The sequence below is a fragment of the Setaria viridis genome, chromosome 4 (genome assembly GCF_005286985.2).
Source record: "Setaria viridis chromosome 4, Setaria_viridis_v4.0, whole genome shotgun sequence".
Lineage (NCBI taxonomy): Eukaryota > Viridiplantae > Streptophyta > Magnoliopsida > Poales > Poaceae > Setaria > Setaria viridis.
In genome coordinates, this window is record NC_048266.2 from 12,310,320 (window position 1) to 12,329,761 (window position 19,442).

The 19,442-nt window shown below is 46.3% G+C and overlaps 2 protein-coding genes across 4 annotated transcripts; both read left to right on the forward strand.

Annotated features, from left to right (window-relative positions):
• The first annotated feature begins 305 nt into the window (after window positions 1–305).
• LOC117852542 (LRR receptor kinase SERL2) lies at window positions 306–4,113 on the forward strand. Its single transcript, XM_034734666.2, has 10 exons — window positions 306–653; window positions 877–1,009; window positions 1,109–1,180; window positions 1,271–1,414; window positions 1,526–1,597; window positions 1,674–1,733; window positions 1,858–2,105; window positions 2,217–2,558; window positions 2,902–3,281; window positions 3,486–4,113. The coding sequence occupies exons 1-10, from the start codon at window positions 440–442 to the stop codon at window positions 3,804–3,806; spliced, it is 1,986 nt and encodes a 661-aa protein (XP_034590557.1). The 5' UTR covers window positions 306–439; the 3' UTR covers window positions 3,807–4,113.
• Window positions 4,114–4,209: 96 nt separating this feature from the next.
• Window positions 4,210–8,661, forward strand: LOC117852543 (pentatricopeptide repeat-containing protein At1g43980, mitochondrial). Of its 3 annotated transcripts, none has more exons than XM_072293126.1 (7): window positions 4,467–6,911; window positions 6,995–7,100; window positions 7,317–7,681; window positions 7,787–7,857; window positions 7,949–8,027; window positions 8,149–8,208; window positions 8,357–8,661. In XM_072293126.1, the coding sequence occupies exon 1, from the start codon at window positions 4,903–4,905 to the stop codon at window positions 6,826–6,828; it is 1,926 nt and encodes a 641-aa protein (XP_072149227.1). In that variant the 5' UTR covers window positions 4,467–4,902; the 3' UTR covers window positions 6,829–6,911; window positions 6,995–7,100; window positions 7,317–7,681; window positions 7,787–7,857; window positions 7,949–8,027; window positions 8,149–8,208; window positions 8,357–8,661. The 3 variants fall into 3 exon arrangements, with proteins under 3 accessions (XP_034590558.1, XP_072149227.1, XP_072149226.1); XM_072293125.1 differs by having other exon boundaries at window positions 4,468–6,921; XM_034734667.2 differs by lacking the exons at window positions 6,995–7,100; window positions 7,317–7,681; window positions 7,787–7,857; ... (1 more) ...; window positions 8,149–8,208; window positions 8,357–8,661 and having other exon boundaries at window positions 4,210–5,695; window positions 5,790–6,009.
• The last annotated feature ends 10,781 nt before the right edge of the window (window positions 8,662–19,442 follow it).

The following is a 19,442-nucleotide window of genomic DNA, read 5'->3' on the forward strand; positions in this document are numbered from 1 at the left end:
TAGTATCTAAACATTCGATGTGACGGGTGCTAAAGTTTAGCAAGTGGAAGAAAACAGGTGTGCAAACAACAATAGTCGATCCGAATGTCCCATTTTTGCTCCTCTTCGTCATTCTTGCGAACCCCAACAACAAAAGGAGGAAAAAAACGGGCTGAGAAAAATCCTCCATGGTTTTCTATCCCGGTTTCCCATGGGAGGTCAGGTGTGGCAGGCGTGTTTGTTCCCTCCCTTCCCCTCTCCTCCGGTCCTCCCCTGCTTTTGTGCTTTTGCGTGCTGCCGGAGCGCAAGCATCTTCTTTTGTGTCATTTGGCTCTGACAGGGCCCCAGAGGCTACTCTGCCCACACCGCTGCTGCCACTGCCTGTGTGTGTGGGGCGTGGGGGAGAGAGAAGGCTGCGCTGCGCTGCGTTGCATGCTTTTCTTGGCCTCACGCTTGTTCCATGTTTGAACACGCATTGCACGCAGGACACAGCAGCAGGGGCACACACCTTCTCCCCTTCCTCTCCCTTGTCCACTCTCTTGGCTCCGCCTCCCCTCCGGCAATGGAGGCGCCTCCGCCTTCTCCGCCCTCCCTGTGGCTCCTCCTCCTGCTTCTCATCTCCTCCCCTTCGACTTCAGTGGCCCTCCTCTCCCCCCAGGGCGTCAACTATGAAGGTTCCTTTCTCCTTCTCTCTGTTTCTTTCTTGGGTCTTGGTTCTAGTTCTTTTCTTCTCTGCTTTGGCCTTGGAAATCAACCTTTTTATTTCCCGTGGTTTTCTGTTTCTTAGATGAAAATGAAATCAAGAATCGATTGTGTTTGGTTCTTTAAATCCACTGTTTCTCTTTTTGTGTCTCTCATTGGAAGGTGCTGATTCTAGTAATACCGATTGTTTGGCAGTGCAAGCTCTGATGGCGATAAAAAACCTGCTCAAGGACCCCCATGGCATGCTCAAGAGCTGGGACAAGGACTCCGCCGATCCCTGCAGCTGGCCAACGGTCACCTGCTCGCCGGACAAGCTCGTCACTGGGCTGTAAACAAAGCCACTTCCTTCCTCCTCATCTCTACCTGCTTTAATGCTTATCCCCTTGTGTTCTTACCAGTGTTCTGTTGCTGTTTGGTTGCTTGGCAGGGAGGCCCCAAGCCAGAGCCTCTCCGGCATGCTCTCCCCAATTATAGGCAACCTCACCAATCTTCAGATTGTGTGAGTGTTAATTCCTCTCACGGATGATAGCCTTGTCATTGGCACAGATTGGACCAGAAGTTGATCCTTTGTTTTCCTTCCCTGTTGCAGTCTCCTGCAGAACAACAACATCACTGGCCCAATCCCGGCAGAGATTGGCAAGCTTGCAAATCTCAAGACACTTGATCTCTCCAACAACCACCTGTATGGTGAAATCCCCACCACTGTGGGCCACCTTCAGAACCTGCAGTACTTGTGAGTGCAGCTCCACAGTACAAGCCTCCCATTAATGCTGTTCCTCAGGCTTTCACATTAAATAGTTCCTGTCTCATGTCATGCTAAGCTGGGGTTTGTTCCCATGTTCAGGAGGCTCAACAACAACACCCTGTCTGGTCCATTCCCTTCGGCATCAGCTAATTTGTCCCAGCTTGTTTTCCTGTGAGTGTTTGTGTTCATGTTTGGGTGTTATTATACTTGGGTCTGTACTCTACTCACTGTGCACTGTATCTTTCAGAGACTTGTCATACAATAACCTGAGTGGTCCAATACCGGGGTCTTTGGCAAGAACATTCAAGTAAGCCTGCAATTCTAAGACTCTTCTTTTCTAGCACTTAATTTTCAGCCTGAAAGGCTGAAAGTATAGAATTTACATGTGGAATGTTACAAACATTGTTTTTCTGCTGTTGGTTTTCTTGCAGCATAGTTGGGAATCCCCTCATCTGTGGCGCAAACGCAGAGAAAGATTGCTACGGGACTGCACCGATGCCAATGTCCTACAACCTGAATAGCTCACAGGGTGCTCTGCCGCCGGCAAAATCTAAAAGTCACAAGTTTGCAGTTGCATTTGGTACAGCAGCTGGTTGCATCAGCTTCCTTTTCCTCGCTGCTGGATTTGTGTTCTGGTGGAGGCATCGTCGAAACCGGCAGATCCTTTTTGATGTTGATGGTAAGCAGACCTCGATCACGATGTTTACTTGCAATCCATGCATCATTTGGTAGCCTAATAGATTGGCAATTGTTGATGAAACTATTCTTGGTATGAATTGGCCACATGCAGACCAACACCTGGAGAATGTTAGTCTTGGAAATGTGAAGAGGTTTCAGTTCAGGGAGCTTCAGTCCGCAACAGACAATTTCAGCAGCAAGAACATACTAGGAAAAGGTGGATTCGGATATGTTTACAGAGGGCAGCTCCCTGATGGAACTCTTGTGGCCGTCAAGCGACTGAAGGACGGCAATGCTGCTGGTGGCGAGGCACAGTTCCAGACTGAGGTTGAAATGATTAGCTTGGCACTGCACAGAAATCTTCTCAGGCTCTACGGGTTCTGCATGACCGCCACAGAGAGGCTGCTGGTCTACCCATACATGTCAAATGGAAGCGTTGCGTCGCGCCTCAAAGGTAAGCTTTCTAAAGATTCCAATGTGTGCTTAATGATTATATCCTTGATAGCTAGTGCAGCCTCATTTCTGTCAGTAAACCAAGTGGAGCAAGTGCTTTCTTTACTCATATAATAAACCCACTTGCAGTAGTGCAGAACAAATTCTCAGTTTGCTTTCCCTGGTCATACCACGCCTAAAAGAACGGTATCGCAAGTTGTGACTCGACAAGCCGAATTCTGAAATAACTGGAATTGGATTCTCCCCACTTATTTTTCCATTGGACAAATATTTGGCACAACATAGAAGCATATGATTCCTATCAAGGCAAATCTTCTCACTTTATTCCGCTGTGATGACTACAGCAAAGCCACCTTTGGACTGGGCGACCAGGAAGAGGATAGCTCTTGGCGCAGGGAGGGGGCTACTCTACCTGCACGAGCAGTGTGACCCCAAGATCATACACAGGGACGTCAAAGCAGCCAACATTCTGCTAGATGACTACTGTGAGGCTATTGTTGGTGACTTTGGGCTCGCTAAACTCCTCGACCACCGGGATTCACATGTCACCACTGCGGTGAGAGGCACTGTTGGTCACATTGCGCCTGAGTACCTCTCCACTGGCCAATCCTCTGAAAAGACCGACGTCTTCGGCTTTGGCATCCTGCTGCTGGAGCTAATCACCGGTCAGACCGCGCTAGAGTTTGGAAAGGCGGCAAACCAGAAGGGAGCCATGCTTGATTGGGTAAGAAATACGCAAGTCTTATATATGTAGCTCATCGGACAACCAGAATTTAACAATAAGGCATAAGAGATCTGCCAGAAATGCATTGTTGGTTTCTTGATTTACTCGGCAATGCTAAACATCAACAATAAATTGGAATTTTGGAATGATCTGCCAAAAGCCGTGTGCTTGATCAAGCAATGTGTCATCGGTTTTGTTGATCAGGTGAAGAAGATGCACCAGGAGAAGAAGCTGGACGTGCTGGTGGACAAGGGGCTGAAGGGCGGGTACGACAGGATCGAACTGGAGGAGATGGTGCAGGTGGCGCTGCTGTGCACGCAGTACCTTCCCGGGCACCGGCCCAAGATGTCGGAGGTGGTCCGGATGCTGGAAGGTGATGGCCTTGCAGAGCGGTGGGAGGCCTCACAGTGCGCCGACTCTCACAAGTTCAAGGTGCCTGAGTTCAGTTTCAGGCGCTGCTACTCCGACCTCACCGACGACTCGTCGCTGCTGGTGCAGGCCGTCGAGCTCTCAGGCCCAAGATGACATGATGAGTTAAGCATATAGCATGAGCAATTCAGCATCAGCACCAGCAGCAGTTGTTGCACCTGTACAGACAGCATGAGGACTGGGAATCCTGTGTAGATTGGGGGAATAAATTGAGCCATACTAAAATAGTATAGATTGTATTAGATGAACTGTACAAAAGAAGAGCGTAAGGTTTGTACTGATATGGATGTTTACAGATTTAGTAGTAGAGAAAATAAGACTAGTTTAATTTAGTAGTAGAGAAAATAAGACTAGCTTGTGAAGGAACCTTTTTTGAACCGGCAGATTTTTGCTTGACTTGTCATGCTCTGTTGACTCTTCCTGCCACTTTATGCTTTTCAGTGCTGCATTTTTTCGGAGTGCAACAGGTGCTAAAATCTTATCAGAATCCCTAGTAGATTTGGACATCAATGAAATGTTGTCCAAAGCCTTGAATTTTAGTTATTTTATTTTTTCTTGGAGTGCAACAGGAAAGTTGAAGGAGCGTCTAGCTCACCACTTCAGTAGTTTGATACAAGCAAAACACCAGAAATAATGGCGTATCTAATCTCAATCAAAAGGGGCTGGTTCTTGAGGTCCATTACCTAACAATTTATAGCACTGATCTAACATATTTGGACAGATAATGGTTTTGCATACAGAAAAAGAAATTTGAGTTGGGGATATCATGGGGGACACAGATACTGAGATACATGGAAGGGGGGAAAAAGATTGAGCTTGTTACCTGACCTGCTAAGGATGTTGGAACGCAATTTTCTTGCGAGCTTGCGTGGCGTGGGGAGGCCTGTCGAATAGTAGGAGGAGCGACGAGCGGCGGTGGTCGATGTGTGTTTGGCGGGTCGGCTGCACGGAGCATCTGCTGCTCCGCTCGTCGGAGAGGACGGCGGCAGCTCCAGCCTTGCGCTATTTCATGGGCCGGAGATCGGACAAGTGGGCCTAGGATTGTTTGTATGGGCCGGTTCGACAATCCACTGGGCTCACCGCCGACAAGAAGCGTTCAAGCAAGCAGCCAAGCCACCAACGCAGCAGTAGCGCGGCGCCGGCGCGTGCGCGTCCCATGGCCTGAGCCGCCGAGCGGCGAGCCGCGCCGCCGATGCCCTCGTCCCCGCCGTCCTCGCCCGACGCTGCAACCCTCACCCCAAGGTCCGCCGCAACGCTCCTCGCCCGCTGCGCCTCCCGCGCCGCCGCTGCGGCGCTCCACGCGCGCCTCCTCCGCTGCTCCCGCGCCTTCTTCCGCTCCCCGTACCTCGCCAACTGCCTCGCCGCCGCCTACTCCCGCCTCGGCGCCGCCCCGTCCGCCGTCGCGCTCCTGCGCGCCGCACCCAGGCCCAACGTGTTCACCCACAACATCCTCCTGTCGGCGCTGCTCGGCTCCGGCCACCTCGGGGACGCGCGCAGTCTGTTCGACGGGATGGCCCAGAGGGACGCGGTCACCTACAACGCCATGCTCTCCGGCTATGCCGCCGCCGCGCTCCGGGAAGAGGCGTTCCGTCTCTTCTGCTCCATGAGGGAGCGTGGCGTCAGGCCAACGGGCTTCACCTTCTCCATAGTATCATCAGCGGTTGCCTCTGCCCGCCACGGCCAGCAGCTTCATGCCGCTGCTGTCCGACATGGCCTGGCGCACCTTGATGCCGTAGTCAGCAATGCGCTCATTGATATGTATCGCCGGATTGGCCTCTTGCAGCATGCAGCGCGTGCCTTCTCGTGCATGGAAGAACCAGATGTCACTTCGTGGAACTCCATCATGTCAGTTTACAAGGATCAGGTTCTCGGCAGTACTGTCTTTGAGTGTTTCCGGTCCATGAGGAGCAAAGGCTTTTCAGTTGATGGCTTCAGTGTGTCCACCGTGCTCAGTGTCTGCTCAGATGTCAAGGACTTCGCCAAAGGTGACCAGATGTTGGCACTTTGCGTTAAAATGAGCTTCCTTACAAACTCCATTGTTTGTAGTGCTGTTATTGACTTCCTCTGCCTGTCTGACAGGCTGCCTGATGCTGTTCAGCTTTTCAGAGGAATGCCAACATGGGCTTCAGAACCTTGCAATGCACTGATATCGGGCTATGCAAGGAGTGGCCTAATGGAAGAAGCCCTCAGCCTCTTTGCGGCGTCTATGCAAAATGGTGTAGTTCCAACTGAGTTCACTTTTGCTAGTGTGCTGAGATGGAGTTCATGCTTTGGTTTAATGGAGCAGGGCACTCAAATCCATTGCCTCATTTGTAAGCTTGGATTTCAGGATGATGTAATTGTTTCCACGGCCCTCACTGACATGTACTGTAAATTGGGGTTAACAAGGCATGCCAGGAAAATCTTCAGGACAGTTGCTGCCAAAGATCTGGTGTTATGGAATACAATGCTGCTTGGCCTATTGCAAAATGGAAGAGGTAAGGAAGCCCTTGGGGTATTTAGAAGGATGCTCAAGTGTGGTATCCAACCTGACAGAATCACTCTTTTTGGAGCTTTATCTGCATGTAGTTTGGAAGGGCTGGTAACTGAAGGGATGGATATAATTACCCTGTTTGAAGATAGGTACCATATTATGCCTAGCATGGAGCACTATACTTGTGTGGTCGACATGTTATGCCGTGCAGGAATGTTGAGAGAGGCAGTTAATTTTGTAGAGAACAAGCTGCCAAAGTTTAGTGCTGCTACTTTCTCTAATATTCTGGAGGCTTGCATAATCCAAGGGAACATTGGCATGGCAGAGCTAGTTGCTGAAAAGATGGTGATGCAAAAATCCCGATCATCACTGCCATATATTGTTTTAGCTCAAACGTATGGTGCCAGATGTAAGTGGGAAAAGGTGGCTGGAGTGTGGAGGTCAATGGAAAATCAAAGAGCAAAGAAGGCTCAGTCATGCAGCTGGCTGTGTGTCAAGAATCATATTTATGTGTTTACATCAGAACAGATATTGCACCATGGAAAAGGAGCTACATATGAGGTGTTGGATCTTCTATTTTGGGACATGATGGATCAGCCCAAGAACAGTGAAGGATTAGGTTGTCTCCAGCTGTTCCCGGACTAACCTTAGTGAGCTCCCTAACTAGTTACCTTGCATTGACAATACAGAAGTTTCGGAGTGTCAAAGACTATGAACACTCAAAAAAGGTGCTTTCAGGTCCGTGAATCCTTTTGTATTATTTCACCATACTTCTTTTCCAATGTTTTTAATTGCAACTGTTATTTAGCAGGTTGCAGTAAGCTATTGCAAGACTTGGTTAGACTATTGCAACCTGGCAATTTCTTTGTGTGAATGTAGCTACTGCAAGGTTACATAAGATATTGAGATATGGGCAGGTAAATTCTTCTCTCCTGTCAATTGGTACATAAAATTCATCAATACTAGCAAGTCATCTTGGCTTTTAAAATTTCAACATTTGGTGGCTAGATTTGGTACTTCTGATATATTGTTTCCCACATCTTCAGTGTATGTGTCAGCTGATTTGTTGTAAACTTAATATAAAATTGTACATATCCACACCTAATTCCTACATTTTGTTTGCAATGTTTCAGAAACATATCTTTTCTAACAGCTGCTGTGCTGGAAAATTGTTGATGAAGTTACGAATGGGATATATCAATTTTCTAAAAGCCATGCATCTACAGTTTGTGTGGTGGGTGCTGGTCATTCCCTACACATGCTGTGCTATCAAATGACATCACTTGCTCATGCTAGGTGATGGCGCCTGTCTTTGTTAGTTTCTTGCACTGGTAGGTGCTGATTTCTTTGGTACCGGCAGTGCAAGTTCTGATCATCAAGAGCCTGCTCAAGGATTCCCACGGAGTGCCCAAAAACTGGGACATGGACTCCGTTGGTCCCTGTGCCTAGTCTTTGGTCTCCTGCTCACCAGAGAATCTTGTTATTGATTCACTGCACTGTAAGCTAGACCCCTGCGCTCCATCTATTCCCAGCTCCAATTTGAAGCCACTGTATAGTTCTCGTGTTCTTATTATTGTTCTGCGATTGTTTGACTGTTTATCAGTGAAACACCAAGCAAGAATGTTTCCGGTCTGCTCTCCCCAAGCTTTGGGGGATGTTCAGTCTTGAGACACTGTAAGTCTTCTTCCTACGGATACAGCGAGTTTTGTGTTAGTGTTCCTTTTTTTTATTATTGGGGGGTGTTTCCTGTCCCATTCTGCTGCAGGATAACAAGCTAACTGGGCAGATCCCGAGAGAGATTGGCAAGGTAGCAAAGCTCAGGACCCTTGACCTGTCCAGTACTTGTAAGTGAAGTATATGCGCCATGTCACAACTTGTTTTCCATTTTTGCCATTTCTTAATGGTTTGTGTTCTTGTTTGGGTAACCATATTCTGGTTTACACTCACTGTACACTCATGTCTTAGGGACCCGTTGTACAATAGCTTGAGTGGTCCTATACCGAGAACTTTTGCAAGAACGTTCATGTAAGATCCAGTCTTGTGTTTGTTCTCCTGTGCAGCATATACTTTTTTTTTGTTTAGGCGTGTGATACATATATAGGAAGTCGATGCTTTGAAGAAATTTGTAGAAAGTTGAAGGCTTGTGTTTTTTCTGCCATTGTTTTTCTTGCAGCTAGTCGGGAATCCTCTTATCTGCGCTGCTGAACAGGGTTCTACTAGGCCTGTGCTGACACTGATATCCTGTCCCTATATCACCTGTCAACAGTAGAAGCCAGTATGTTGTAAAGTATTTTACGCTTCGCTTGATGAGTAAGCAGTAGTCCTTCCGTCTTAAATAAAAGGTTTTGCAGTTGCTTTATGATTCAACAATCGGTTGTATAAGCTTCTTTCTTGCTGCTGGATTATGATTCTTTCCGATGTGAATGATGAGCTGACCTCAACGTTTTCTCGAGATCCATATATCACTTGTTGTCTTTAGTTCTGTCTCAGTTACATTTTTGAGTATTGAGTGAACGCTTGTTCTTTCATTGTTAGTATGCATTACTTGCCATTTCAGACCTTCACATAGAGAGAGAGGCCAGGTTTCAGTAGCCTATGGAGCTTGAGGCTGTGACTAGTGCAGCACATATTCGTAGTGATCGCATCGTTGATGACGATAGGCGGAATAGAATTTATTGCAAGAAATCAAGAACATTCTGTTTCCTGTACTCCTATATTAAACTCAATTGCTTTGTGCGTTAGATATTCTCACATTTTTCTCGTCGTGTTATTCCTAAAAGAATGGTGTTGACTCAGAAGTTGCAAACTGACAAGATGAGCATACTACGATCCTTCCCTTTCTTTATTTGACACGTACAAAAAGCATACGATTCTTGTCAGGGCAGATATTCGGTTCATTCCGATCTGAATACTTTCAGCAGCAGCAGTTGCTGCTGTATCGCATGAGGATTAAGAGTTCTGTCTAGGGGTGTATCTTGCACGAACTGTACAAAAGAAGAAAGTTTTGTACTGATATGTATATTTACTGGTTTAATAATTGATTGACACAATATAAGGTCAATATGAAAAATCTCGGCTTGAACGTCCAAGATTTTTGGGTGGTTTGCCTTGTCTTCTGGCCCCGCCTCTTTCCACTATATTTTTTCAGAATGTCGAATGTCGATAGTAAGTTTTTTCAATAGTGTGGAGTAAAGACAGAAGTAACAGAAAGAAATATTGTTTCTTGAAACAATCATCTCATGAGCTGACATATTTATATCATGTTTGTTTTCCTTTTAAATTATATAATATAGATTATGGTCGAAGGATAAACTAAAATAGCTCCGCCGGCCGTCCCCGTATATTATCACGCGAAGTATGAACCGTCCCCGAGGCTCTCGGCACGCTGTGAATTCGGGCACTAGGCGGCCTTCAGCAAATGGCGCTGTCTTCTCCCTCCACGTTGCTGCTGTTCCTGCTATACATCTCTTCCTCCTCGAGCGCCCTCCTTAATTACCCCCTCATGCGTGAACCGTGAAGGTGTCACACCCGGTTTTAAAATAAAATCAAATGCTACCTATATGTATACTAGGATTTAGTTTCATACATACAGTGATATCATCATTGAATAACAGTAACAATATCACGTAAAGAAATGTAAATAATAATTTACGAGTCTATTAGAGATATATAGCTTAATCCTGAAAACGGAGGCTCCAAACTTCACAGCCAATCAACTGCCTAGAACTCAACATCATCTTCAGAAAACTTCACACACCTTCCTCTTCTGAGCAGCAGTAAGTAAGGGTGAGTACACTTATGATTGGTACTTAGCAAGGCCACAAGAAATAACCAGAATAACAATTTAAGTCCATCTTCAAGTTTATTAATCATGTGAGGGTTTAGCTCGCTCTTGACCGTGAGCATGGCTGATATATCAGTTTTACACTCGCAGAGGTTGTACACTTTCATTGCAAGTCATGTAAAAGTTCAGAAGAACTTTAGACCCAACCATGCTGGGCTGATCAGGCACTCATCACACTACCGAGGTGTGACTGCATAGGGACGCTATGAAGCCTTTACAAAGATTCCCTATAAGTGGCAACCCGCTAAGGTTTCAGGTCGAAACAGAGCATAAACCTCTCTCAAGGCTGCGAAGCTACCATAGAGCAAATCAGTCTGAGGGCCGGGTTATACCCCATCAACTCCTCCCTTCTTGCCCTTTCGGTAAGATTACCCCAAACCAGAGTCCCTAATTAATTAGCCAAGACCAGAGCCATATAGTCCTTGTGGTTGCACTATTTTACTAGGTGGTTCTCCATGTCCCAATTAACATTATCATAGTATTATAAATAAGCATAGATAAAAGGGTGGTTAGGGACACTTGCCTTTCTCCAAAGAAAAGTTACTCTTATTGTTCTTCAGCTCTTGCTCTCTTGAAACTCTTAATCTTCAAATCTTTCAAACAGCGATCCTTATACTCGAAACAATCACCAACACAAACATACAAGAAAACAAACAAGTACAACTAAGAACAATACAGCAATCAAAAGAAAATCTTTAAAAGAGCGTACTAAAGGATAGGGCTTGATTCTAAGATCGCGAGGATGCAAGAAAGACTAGAAACGATGCTATGGTTGAAAAGACAAAGCTATCGAGCGGTTTGAATTATAAAAGAAAACACAAGAGCTACATGCTTCATTTATTTTAGTTGAGAAAAATAATTTAAATATATTTCAGAGAAATATCCTTAGTTGGAATTAATCAAGTCATATTTACATATGAAAAGACGATGTAAAGCTTAGTCCAATTTTATTTATAAATATTTAAGTACAATTTAAGCATATTAAACATTTAATTTGTAAATAAAGTATATGTAAATATCTAAGCGCATAGCTTTACGATTCGGGTTGAACTAACCAAATATAATTAAAAACACATTTATATTTATATTAGTCAAATTAACATTTAATTAGGAAAACTCGAGATATAACTTATGTAGCTTTTATTTAGAAAACAAATTAAATAAACATTAATCAAATTAAGTTTAATTTATGAAAAGCTAAGGTATATCTCTAATTATCTTTTAATTGGAAGAGTTATTTAAATAAACATTAATCAAATTAACATTTAGTATGAAAACGCGGGGTTAACTCTAATTAGATTTTAATTAGACAAGCAAGTATATAAGTACTTAATCATATTAATATTTTGAATAAATTACAAAATATAGAATATGATCAACATTGCTTCTAATGCATAATTTAAGATTATATGAATCTAACGCAACAAGAATGAGGTTAAACGGAGCTAAAACATGGAATCTATGGATTAAACAAGGTTCTAAGGATCTAAACATGATTAACTATAGATCTCAGGGGCTAGCAGAGAAGATTGGCAAGACACATGGAATAGTGCTCGCCATTAGGTCAAAGCCTAGGGTTAGATCTGTTAAAGTGCTCGGGTTGGGCTGGTTTGCAAGGATCCAAAAGAAGTAGGGGGTTTTATGGGAAACTCGCAAGACACAAGAAAACTTCTAAACATTAGAGAATCTTCCGGGGGCCAAATCGCAAAAAGGGTGAGGGGCTTCTCCTCCATGGCTTGCAGCGGCTCCGGCCGGCATGCCGGCGCTCTGGGCGATGATGGGCTCGGCCGAGGAGGGGAAACAGAAAGGAGATGGAGGGGAGCTTGTAGGGTGGCTCACCGACGGCTGGAGTGGATGGAGATGGCCGTAATTTGACCGGCGGCGGTCGACGGTGGCCGGTCCGAGCTATCGCGAGCGGTGATGCCCCGACGACGGGGAGACCAAGGCGAGCAGCGGCTGAGATGTTGCTCGGCGAGGCGAAGCTCCTGGTGGCGACACCTTCGTCCGACGGTCACCATGTGTGGTGGACCGGCGCGGCCAAGACAGCGGCGGTGCTCGATCTCCGACGGATGCGGGCGGCTAGGCGGCAGTGCAGCAAGGCAAGGCGGAGGCATAGGCGGCTAGTGCAGCAGGGGGTCGCGAGCGCACGAGCTCCGAGGTTTTATAGGGTCGCGGGGGTACCGGTGACTTAGCACGGAAGCCAAGGTTGGCCGGTGGCGGCGCAGGCAGCCAGGTGACTTGTGGCAGTCACATGGGCCCAGATAGGCTTTGGCGGGTCGAGCAGGTCGGGCCCAAGGCTCGGTCAAGCGGGAAAGGATTTCTCTTTTCTTTTCCTATTTTTAGAAATAATTCTCGTGAAAGAAAATCCAAAGAAAATCTAGATAAATCATTTAATTCACAAAAAAATACTCCAAAAATCCTAAAAATTGCAGGAAAATTCCTAGGGATAGATTGGGACACGAGGAGTCTAAATAAAATATTTAGAGCTTGTGAAAAGAATTCTAGAACCTTTCAAAAATTAGATTTAGCTCTAGAAAAATGAGAATAAATCCCAGAAAAATCTAGAAAATTCTCAGAGGAAGCTAATCGACATCTAAACACATTTTAAAACCTTTGCACTCATAAATATCAAGATGCATCAGCATGAATGAAACACACACAGAACCATTATATTTAATTCAAAAAGCACTCAATTGTTTTCGTATACTAAATTTCCTGTCAAGAAAATAAATGTTGATTTTTTTTAAAATTACGATAAAATTATTGTTTAATTATTCTTTCTAATCACCTCATGAAATCTAAAAATTTCAGGATGTGACAGAAGGTCATCCTTCATCGTAGTCTCCGATGACTCGTGTTCTAGTAGTGTCTGTCCGTGTTTGTTTTGATATCGTATGTGCTGATTTTGGTAACGTTGTCATTGCAGTGCAAGCTCTGTTGGTGATCAAGAACCTCCTTGAGGACCCCCAGGGAGTGCTCAAATAGTTGGGATGTGGACTCTGTGAATCCCTGCACCTGGACCTTTGTCACCTGCTCAACAGAGGTTCTTGTCATTAGCCTATAAGCAGCAAGCCGTCACCTCCTTCCTCCTAGTTTCTTCCCAGCTCCATACCAATTTCACCATGGAGTTCTGACTTCACAATCCCCATGGTTATCCGTGCTTCTTCGAACTTTATGCAGGGAAGCTCCAAGCCAGAATCTCTCGGGCCACCTCTCCCCGAGCATAGGGAACTTGACCAATCTCGAGTCTCTGTGAGTGCTGTGTTCTTTTCATGGATATTACAGATGGTAGCTTTTGACCATGCAGGCCTTGTGTGGACTTGTATTCCTTCACCCCTTTCTGATTGTGATGGCTTTAATTGTTTCTCTTGTTGTAGTCTGCTGCAGAGAAACAACATCACTGGACCAATCCCTGTAGAGATTGGCAAGCTTGCCAAGATCATGACGCTCAATCTCTCCGGGTGCATTCAATAGTAGAGAATTGGCTTTCAATGCGCCCCCTTTTGTCCTAGTTTAAAGTTGGCCCGGGACAAAAGGGGGTGCGCCACGGTAGGTAAAAATGGAGGGCAGAGTTAGTCCCGGTTGGTAATTGCAACCGGGACTAAAGGCCCCCCTTTAGTCCTAGTTGCAACGACTAGTTGCGGGCTGTTGGTGGCGGCACCCTTTTATCCCAGTTGGAGGTTCCAACCGGGATAAAAGGTTTAGTCCCGGTTGGAGCTTCCAACCGGGACTAAACCTTCAACCGGGACAAAAGGTGTTTCTTTTTATCTCGGTTGGAGTTTTTAACCGGGATAAAAACTCATCCCCATTATATACCAAGACAGAGGACTTTCTTACTCCTCCAGCCCGAGCCAGTCCAGCACATTGACAGAGAGCTGAGCTTCACCTACTCTCCGGTGGTGCCGAAGCAAGGGAGGTGCTGCCCGAAGTTTTTTCCCTCATTTTCGTGGGAATTTCACTCAGCCAACACAAGTGTTGTGAAGGTTTGCTACTTCATCCTCGTGTTATGCTTTGATTTATACTTTGGAGATGGAAAGATTATTTGCTAGAATGTGATGAAGTAGAAAATGGAGAGGTATTTTGAGCTAGAATGTGAGGGAGATTGATGTGTCATATATAGTATGCATTCTTGCAGTGGTTTAAGAATGATGCTACCTTGTCTAGACGGTTTATCTCATCAAATTCAATATGGTTTTTCAAATCCATACTTGTTGAACTTGCATACCGTGTTCATCTCTGCAATGATGTTCTCCGCCGAGCAGCAACGCATGTCAAGAAGGAGGTTCGATTCTACGAGAAAGAGTGGATACAAACATCGTGACCGTGTCCCCTTTTCCGTAGAATTGAACCTCTTTCATGATGAAGTGCGGTGCCGCCCAGTTGAGGACATGCTCGCGAGATGATCACGGTCTTCAAGTTCAACAACTTATGCAGTGTTAAGGTAATAATTTTTGTACATAGATGGCTTCTGCTACTAGAGGAAGTGGCGATGGTGGGGGCGATCGTGGTTCCTCTTTCGGCAAGGGGAAAATCATAGTTGGCCCTCAGCATAAGCCGAAGAAAAAGAGCACACTGGAAAAAGCAATGCTTCATTATTTGCAGCAACATCATGAAGAAGCTGTTGCCGCGGGTCAGGAACCTCCTTTTGGTGGTCGTTATGCTCCATCCTTAGTCCCGGGTGTTTCACGTCCACTTAGTACTACCGTTTCAGGCGGCACAAATAAACCTAAGGATGAGGCTGGGTCAGCGGAACCTTCGTCTTCACCGTCCAAGGATGTTTAAAGTCCTTCTAGATAATAACCAGTGGATGGCTTGTTGTATTGTATCATCTTTAATTTAAATATGTGTATTTGGATCTTCATGTTGTTGTATTGTACCATGTTGTTTGGATCTTTAATCAATTTTCACGGGTAATCCATTGTCAAGTGTAATCCTTTTTTCATGCGTAATACGATGCAGATGGACCGGCAATGGATGTATAATGCAGACAAAAGGAGCAAGGTGTTTATTGATGGCTTGCATTATTTTCTCGAAGTGGCCAAAGCGAACAAGCCAGAGAATGAGTTCGTATGTTGTCCATGCTTTTAATGCAATAACAAGAAGGAGTATTCAAAGGATTCCTGGGGGACTATTCACAACCACTTGTTTAAATACGGTTTCATGCCTAACTATTTGGTTTGGACCAAGCACGGTGAACGAGGGGTCGTAATGGAAGATGGCGAGGAGGAGGAGGAAGATGACACCATTTCGGACTGGGTTGCAGGCCAAGCTTTTGTAGGTACTACAATGGGCGAGGCTGATGAAGATGAGTTTGTAGAAAATGGCCCTACTGATGACTTTGGTCAGGTGATACGAGATGCATACAGAGATTGCGAAACTGAGAAGGAAGCAACAAAGTTGCAGCGTATGATAGATGATCACCAAAAATTGTTGTACCCAGGTTGCCAGCAGGGCCATAAAAAACTAGGTACGACACTATAATTTGTGCAATGGAAGGCAAAAAATGGTGTGTCCGATAAGGCATTTCAGGGGATGTTGAACATTGTCAAGAAGATTCTCCCCGAGAATAATGAATTACCGTCCACAACATATGAAGCTAAACAGATTATTTGCCCTCTCGGGTTGGATGTTTAGAAGATACACGCATGCCCTAATGACTATATCCTCTATCGTGGTGATGACTATGAGAAATTGGATGCTTGTCCCGTCTGCGAAGCCCTGCGGTATAAGATCAGGCGAGATGATCCTGGTGATGTCGAGGGGCAGTCTCCCAAGAAGAGAGTTCCCGCGAAGGTGATGTGGTATTTCCCTATAATACAACGCTTGAAGCGCTTGTTTAGGAACAAGGCGAATGCTAAGTTGATGCGAGGGCACAAAGAAGACCGTAAGGAAGATGAGATGCTGAGACACCCCGTAGATGGGGCACAGTGGAGATCAATTGATAGAGCATTCCCGGACTTTGAAAGTGAAGCAAGGAACATAAGGTTTGGTTTAAGTACTGATGGATTCAATCCATTCGGTGAGTTGAGTGGTGGCCATAGTACTTGGCCTGTGACCCTATGTATGTTCAACCTTCCTCCTTGGCTGTGCATGAAGCGGAAGTTCATTATGATACCGGCGCTTATCCAAGGCCCAAAACAACCCAGCAACGACATTGGCGTGTACCTAAGACCGTTGGTTGATGACCTTTTACAGCTCTGGAAGGAAGAAGGTGTACGTGTGTGGGATGATGATAGACAAAAGATCTTTAATCTACGAGCATTGTTGTTCGTAACCATCAATGATTGGCCTGCACTAAGTAACCTTTCGGGACAGACAAATAAGGGATATCGGGCATGCACCCACTGTTTAGACGACACAGACAGCATGTATTTGAAGCATTGTAAGAAGGTCGTATATATGGGTCATCGTCGATTTCTCCCTGCTCACCACCAGCTGAGAAAAAGCGGGATGCATTTCAAAGGGGCGCCAGACCATTGTAAAAAACCTGCACACCGTAATGGAAAGCGTGTCTTCGAGATGATGAAGGATGTAAATGTAGTCTTTGGAAAGAGTCTTGGTAGCCAACCTGTTCTGAACGACGATAACGGACATGCACTCATGTGGAACAAAAAGTCAATATTTTGGGAGCTACCTTATTGGAAAATCCTAAAGGTTCGCAACGCAATAGACGTGATGCACCTAACGAAGAATCTTTGCGTGAACGTGCTAGGCTTCATGGGTGTTTATGGGACCTCAAAAGATACATTGGAAGCACGACAGGACTTGAAAGCCATGGGGCAACAAGATGACCTACATCCAGAAAAGAGAGATAATGGACAGCACTACTTACGTCCTGCCAGTTACACTCTCAGCAAGGAAGAGAAGGATACCTACATCCGGAAAAGAGAGATAATGGACAGCACAGCTTCATGGGTGTTTGAATGCTTGAATAGTATGAAGGTCCCGTTTGGGTACTCCTCGAATATAAAGGTAATAATAAATATGAAACAAAAGAAGTTTACAAATCTCAAGGCTCATGACTACCACATGTTGATGACCCAGTTGTTTTCGGTTGCACTGAGGGGTGTTCTATCAGAAAATGTCCGGTTGCCGCTCGTAAAGCTATGCACGTTTCTCAATGCGATGTCGCAGAAGGCAATCGATCCATCCAAGCTATCAAAGCTACAGAACGATGTGGTGCAATGTCTTGTCAGTTTTGAGTTGTTATTTCCACCATCCTTCTTCAATATTATGATGCACTTACTGGTTCATCTAGTAAAAGAGATTGGTATTCTCGGACCTGTATACCTGCACAATATGTGGCCTTTCGAGAGGTTCATGGCAGTTCTAGAAAACTATGTTCTTAATCGTGCCTGTCCAGAAGGAAGCATCACCAAGGGATATGGAACAGAGGAGGTGATCGAGTTTTGTGTTGATTTTATTGATTCAATTGACTCGATTGGGGTTCCAACTTCACACCACGAGGGGAGGCTCCGAGGAATGGGCACCCTTGGAAGGAAATCAAATTTGAGCAATGATACTGATTTGTTCAACAAGGCACACTACACTGTTCTACAACAGTCATCCTTTGTGTCTCCGTATATCGAGCAGCACAGCAGATGGTAGTTTCCAAAAACCCGACCAAATCCGATGCTTGGCTTACCCGTCATCACATGGAAACTTTTCCCTCCTGGTTGCGCCAACAACTTATGGGTAACTCTGAGATTCACCCACAGCTTGCCTGGTTAGCCAGGGGACCTGCTAGCATAATCGTCAAATTCCAAGGCTATGAGATAAATGGTTATACATTTTACACGAGAGCCCAGGACCAGAAAAGCACGAACCAGAATAGTGGTGTCCGCATAGATGCCATGGACAGAAATAATAGCAAGGAGTCGTATTATGGTTTCATACAGGAGATATGGGAACTCGAATACGGACCGCTGTACATCCCTCTATTTCTTTGCAATTGGGTGAAGCTAACTGCCGTAACCAAAGATCAGTACAGAATGACAATAGTAGATCTGAGCAAGACTGGATATAGTGATGACCCATTCGTACTTGCCAATGATGTGCATCAGGTGTTCTATGTGAAGGACATGTGTAGCAAACCCAAGAGAAATTCAGAAGAGACATGGGAGCCAAAGTGCCACATAGTTCTTCCAGGTAAAAGAAAAATCGTGGGAGTCGAGGATAAAACAGACCAATCAGATGATTATGATCAGTTTGATGGCATGCCTCCATTCGCCGTTGATGTTGATCCAAGCATCCTGCTATCCAAAGAAGAGACTCCGTACTTACTGCAACCGGGATAAAAGGCCCCCTTTTATCCCGGTTGGTGGTGGCACCCGGGATAAAAGGGTAGGCTCCCAGCCCCACCTGGCGGACGCACCCTTTTGTCCCGGGTCCCGTCACCAACCGGGATACGGGACCCGGGACAAAAGGCCCTTTAGTACCAGGTGCCATTACGAACCGGGATAAAAGGGGGGGGTGTTAAAAGGCATTGTAGCCCCTTCTATCCCCCACGCCAGTTTCGCCAAGATCCCACGCGCGCTCTGCTCCGTCGCCGTCCGTCCGCCTCCCTCGCCGGCCGCCGTCGTCGTCGTCCCCCATTGCGCCGGTCGTCGTTGTCCTGCCGCCTGACCACGCCCAGACAGCCTCCTCCTCCATCGCCCCAGCCCGCCTCGATCCTCCTCCGTCGCGCCCGGCCCCTACCTCGTCGCCGCCGGCCACCTCCATCGCGGGGCCTTGTCGCCGCCTCCATCCTCGTTGCCGCCTTGTCGCCCCTCGTCGCCCCGGGTCACCGCCTCATCGCCCCTCGTTGCCGCCTCATCGCCGTCCCGCGCGCCTTCGCTCCGTCGTCGCCTCCGCCGTCCCGCGCGCCTTCGCTCCGTCGTCGCCTCCGCCGTCCCGCCGCGGCGGCCGCCGCCGTCCCGCCGCCCCGGCCACCTCGTCGCCCCGGCCACCGTCGACCGCGCGTGAGGTCCGCCGCGCCGGCACTGGCGCCGGGAGTACCGCCTTGCTGACACAAGCCCACCGGCTTGCGTCAGCAAGGGCCTTTTTTTAAGTTAGAAAATAAATAGAAAGGAGTAGTAATTTGGTAGAAATTCAATAGATTTTTGTATATGTGTTAGAAAATCAAATTAGTGTAAATTAGTAGTAATTAGGTTCGTCGCTCTGCCTAGGTTAGAAATGAATCGTGTTTTGTCATGGTTTTGTCCCCGCCTCCGCCGTCCCGCCGCCCTGACCGCCGCCGTCCCAACCTAGGCACCGTCCGTGGTTCCGTCCCCGCCTCCGCCGTTCTGCCTTCGTCGCAAATTCATGTTATTGCTAGAAATTCCAATAAATATGGACAAATTAGTAGAAATTTGGTAGAAATTAATCATTGCTGCGGCCACCTCGCTCCGTCCCTGCCTCCGCCATTCCGCCGCCC